Source organism: Scylla paramamosain, chromosome 5 (assembly GCF_035594125.1).
Source record: "Scylla paramamosain isolate STU-SP2022 chromosome 5, ASM3559412v1, whole genome shotgun sequence".
NCBI lineage: Eukaryota > Metazoa > Arthropoda > Malacostraca > Decapoda > Portunidae > Scylla > Scylla paramamosain.
The window spans coordinates 9326692-9331691 of NC_087155.1; the positions used below are offsets into that span (position 1 = coordinate 9326692).

General features: G+C 41.9%; 2 protein-coding genes across 2 annotated transcripts in view; both read left to right on the forward strand.

The window, feature by feature from the left end:
* Positions 1-918, forward strand: part of LOC135100495 (ABC transporter F family member 4-like) — a 2713-nt gene extending 1795 nt beyond the window's left edge. Inside the window, exon 1 of the mRNA XM_064003465.1 lies at positions 1-918. This exon is cut by the window's left edge and continues 1795 nt beyond it. Within this exon, the coding sequence (XP_063859535.1) occupies positions 1-51 (51 nt within the window). The 3' untranslated portion in view covers positions 52-918.
* Positions 248-2883, forward strand: LOC135100935 (glutamic acid-rich protein-like). Its single transcript, XM_064004555.1, has 2 exons — positions 248-298; positions 1876-2883. The coding sequence occupies exons 1-2, from the start codon at positions 248-250 to the stop codon at positions 2164-2166; spliced, it is 342 nt and encodes a 113-aa protein (XP_063860625.1). The 3' UTR covers positions 2167-2883.
* Positions 2884-5000: the final 2117 nt, after the last annotated feature.

Consider the following 5000-nt stretch of genomic DNA (forward strand, 5'->3'; position numbering starts at 1 on the left):
GACCAAGATGAAGAACTACGAGTAAGAGTCTCAGTCCAAGGCGACAAGTGACTCTCAAAGCGACAATGAGTCAGACGTGGGGGTCGAGAGCCACGCCTCCCCCGAACACAAAGAGGCGAAGGAGGAAGAGGAGGCTGAGAGAGACATTTGTTTAGAAGATGAGGAGGAAAAGAAGGAAAAAGACATAGTGACACATCCTTAGAAGAAGAGGAGGAAAAAAAGGATGCAGAGAGCGAAGAAGAGTAGGATGAAAAGGATGCAGAGACTGAAGGAGAGGAGGAAGAGAAGGACGCAGAGAGTGAGACATCTCCCAAAAAGAGGAGGAAGAGAAAGATGCAGAGAATGAAGAGGAGGAGGAAGAGAAGGAAGAGAAGGATCCAGAGAGTGAAGGGGAGGAAGAAAAGGATGCAGAGAGAGAAAAAGAGAGAAGGATGCAGAGAATGAAGAGGAGAACGAAGAGAAGGATGCAGAGAATGAAGAGGAGGAAGAGAAGGTTGCAGAGAATGAAGAGAACGCAGAAGAGAAGGATGCAGAGAAAGAAGAGGAGAAGGATGAGAAGGATGCAGAGAATGAATAGGAAAAGGAAGAGAAGGAGGAAGAGAATGAAGAAAAGGAGCAAGAGAAGGATGCAGAGAATGAAGAGGAGGAAGAAGAGAAGGATGCAGAGAATGAAATGAGGAGGAAGAAAAGGATGCAGAGAATGAAGAGGAAGAAGAAGAGAAGGATGCAGAGAATGAAGAGGAGGAAGAAGAGAAGGATGCAGAGAATGAAGAAAAGGAGGAAGAGAAGGATGCAGACTGAAGAAGAGGAGGAAGAGAAGGATGCAGAGAATGAAGAGGAGGAAGAAGAGAAGGTTGCAGAGAATGAAGAGGAGGAAGAAGAGAAGGATGCAGAGAATGAAGAAGAGGAGGATAAGAAGGATGCAGAGACTGAAGAAGAGGAGGAAGAGAAGGATGCAGAGATTGAAGAGGAGGAGGAAGAGAAGGATGCAGAGAATGAAGAAAAGGAGGATGATAAGGATGCGGAGGATGAAGAGGAGGAAGAAGAGAAGGATGCTGAGAATGAAAAGGAGGTGGAAGAGAAGGATGCAGAAAATGAAGAGGAGGAGAAAGAGAAGGATGCAGAAAATGAAGAGGAGGAGAAAGAGAAGGATGCAGAGGAGAAAAAAAAAGATGCAAAAAATGAAGAGGAGAACGAAGAGAAGGATGCAGAGAATGAAGAGGAGGAGGAAAAGAAGGATGCAGAAAATGTAGAGGAGGAAGAAGAAAAGGATGCAGAGAATGAAGAGGAAGAAGAAGAGAAGGATGCAGAGAAAGAAGAGGAGGAAGAAGAGAAGGATGCAGAAAAAAAAGAGGAGGAAGAAGAGAAGGATGCAGAGAATGAAGAGAATGAAGAAGAGAAGGATGCAGAGAATGTAGAGCAGGAAGAAGAGAAGGATGCAGAGAATGAAGAGGAAGAGGAAGAGAAGGATGCAGAGACTGAAGAAAAGGAGGAAGAGAAGGATGCAGAGAATGAAGAAGAGGAGGAAGAAGAGAAGGATGCAGAGAATGAAGAGGAAGAGGAAGAGAAGGATGCAGAGACTTAAGAAGAGGGGGAAGAGAAAGATGCAGAGAACGTAGAGGAGGAAGAAGAGCAGGATGCAGAGAATGAAGAGAAGAGGAAGAGAAGGATGCAGAGGCTGAAGAAGAGGAGGAAAAGAAGGATGTAGAGACTGAAGAAGAGGAGGAAGAGGAGGATGCAGAGAATGAAGAGGAGGAAGAAGAGAAGGATGGAGAGAATGAAGAGAAGGAAGAAGAGAAGGATGCAGAGAATGAAGAGGAGGAGGAAAAGAAGAATGCAGAGAATGAAGAGGAGGAATAAGTGAAGGATGCAGAGAATGAAGAGAAGGAAAAAGAGAAGGATGCAGAGAATGAAAAGGAGGAAGAAGAGAAGGATGCAGAGAATGAAGAGGAAGAAGAAGAGAAGGATGCAGAGAATGAAGAGGAAGAAGAAGAGAAGGATGCAGAGAATGAAGAGGAGGAAGAAGAGAAGGATGCAAAGAATGAAGAAAAGGAGGAAGAAAATGATGCAGAGACTGAAGAAGAGGAGGAAGAGAAGGATGCAGAGAATGAAGAGGAGGAAGAAGAGAAGGATGCAGAGACTGAAGAAGAGGAGGAAATTTTATAGGAAATACCTTACTGGGTTGGAGTAGTAAAAACCCACAGGAAATTTTATAGGAAATTAGGAAAACTGTTCAAATGAGGTACCCCCATTTTCTGGAGGCAAAAAGTTTAATCTCTAAGAAGTAAACTCTGTTAACCGCGGATTTGAGGGAAAATATTTATCAAGACGGAGTTTAAAAGTCTCTATGGTGTTGCAGTCTATAACGTCTCGAGGAAGTCCATTCCATGCATTTCTTTTAGTTGTTCGTTAGACTACGGTATTCGCTATTTTGGTGTCATCAGGAAACTTCGATATTATACCGGTAACACCCTCGTCCATGTCGTTTATATAAACAAGGAAGAGAACAGGTCCTACATCTGATCTCTGTGGCACGCACACCGCTGGTAACGTTAGTCCACTTGAATGCTGTTCCATTTACAACTACTCTTCGTTTACAGATGTTTAGCCAGTTTTCTATCCATCTCAACACGTCGCCTTGGATACCATGCGATTTCAATTTAATCAGTAAACGTTTGTGGGAAACTTTGTCGAAGGCCTTTTGAAAATCAAGATATATTATATCTACAGCTTTATTTTCGTCATACTGGTTCAGAATATCATAGAAGTCTAAGAGGTTCGTCAAACAAGAACGGATGTTACGGAAGCCATGTTGAATATTCTTAAGCACGTTGTTTTTCCCCAAGTGATTAATGAGTTTATCTCTTATAAGTATTTCTAACATATTGCATACGACTGAAATTAAGTTAATTGGCCGATAATTGCATGGTAAAAAACTTACTGCCTCTTTTTAAATTCGGAGCTACGTTAGCGAGCTTTCACTCATTAAACATTGTACCAGACTGCAGGGATTTATTGAAAAATGAAGTCAGGGGTTAAACTAATTTGCATTTAACTTATTTCAAGACACGGGTGAGATCGTGTCAGGCCCGGGTGACTTGCTTACTTTAAGTTTATCGATACATTTTGAAACGTCTCTTTCTGTTATACTGATACTACTTAGGACATCGTTGTTATTAGTTTTGGACTGCTGGCACCGTAGGGATGTCACTGAGGTCTTCTGCTGTAAGTGCTGAAGCAAAGAAAGTGTTTAGGATGCTATTAATTTGTTCCTCATCGTTGATGAAATCTCCATTTTCGTCTATTATTGGTCCAATTTTGAGGCAATCATTCTCTTCTATCTGAAAAAGCTATAAAAGTCCTTCTGATTCGTCTTACTCTGGTTTGCAACGTGAAATTCGGCGGACCTTTTGCTGTCGTTGATTAACCTCTTTGCTTTACGCCTTAACTCTGTGAATCTAGTGCGTTCTTCGTTATTACTGTACGATTTTAATTTATCAAGGGCATCCTTCTTGGTATTTGTTCCACCAATTAGGCTTAGTATTTTGAGTGGGACGACGATTTTTCATAGGCACACATTTTTGCATAGCTTTTGAATGTTTATCAGTGAAAAAAAATTCATTGAAGAAAAGGAGGAAGAAAAGAATGCAGAGTGAAGAAGAGGAGGAAGAGAAGGATGCAGAGTGAAGAAGAGGAGGAAAAGGAGGATGCAGAGAGTGAAGGTGAAGAGGAGGAAGAGGTGGGTGAGGAGGATGAGGAGGAAGAGATGGATGCAGAGTCACTGATGTTATTATTTCTAATATTCTTATCATCAGCAATATTTATTTATTTTTTTTCTTACATAGCTGTATCATTGGTTAAGAAAACGCACACACGCACGCACACACACACACACACACACACACACACACACACACACACACACACACACACACACACACTTTACTAATCTGGCCGTGGGCAACAAAAACTGGTGAAAAAAAGAACAGTTGCCAGACCCTAAAGAAGTGCCTTCAAACATCTCTCTTGCAAAAGTTCACTAGCAAGTCATAGGCAAGAGGAAATACAAAAGGTATGATGAGAGCTCAATGTTTACCAGCAGAAGTGATGAAAGACTGAGGATGCTAGTTGACTCTTACATTAGAGAGCAGTCCAGAATAAGGATGAAGGAACGCAGAATGCCTTGAGCAGTGATGTCCCCAGAGGAGATGCAGGGATGCAGTTAGCAAGGTCAGAAGAGTTAGCATGAAAATAGCGATAGCAGATAAAAAGAGATGCAACCTTGCGGCGAAAGGGAAAGAGGTTGAAGACAGTCGTTTTATAGAAGAGAGGAGTTGATGAGACGAAATGCTTATGATTCCACATGGCATGAGTGGAAACCCCTCCGCCCCATACATATGAAATGCTCCATACATGTACGGATAGGACCCATGTAGAGAGTCGGCAGTAGTTGAGGGCGGTGGACGAGAAAAACTGGCGGAAACGGCTAGCTCAAAAAGCCTATCTTCATGGAAGTTGTTTTAGCAAGAGACGAGACGTGCAGTGTTTCCAGTTTAAACATTTTGTAAAGGCCAGACCGAGGATGCTCAATGTAAAAGACGGAGACAGTTGAGTGTCACTGAAGAGGAAGACATAGGTGTGTGTGTGCGTGCGTGCGCGCGCGCTTGTGTGTGTGTGTGTGTGTGTGTGTGTGTGTGTGTGTGTGTGTGTGTGTGTGTGTGTGTGTGTGTGTGTGTGTGTGTGTGTGTGTGTGTGTGTGTGTGTGTGTGTGTGTGTGTGTGTGTGTTTAAATTAAATTTATTGCCACTAAGTGATAAACAGACTATATACATATAATTATATGGTAAATATTGATACACCCTGCCGAAGCTTCACGGCAGACAAATTTATTTTTCATAATTTATTGGCTGCATCAAATATTAAAAATAATGTAATACAATATTACAATCAAATGTATAGAACAAACAAGTGATGGTAGTAATAGTAGTAGTAGTAGTATA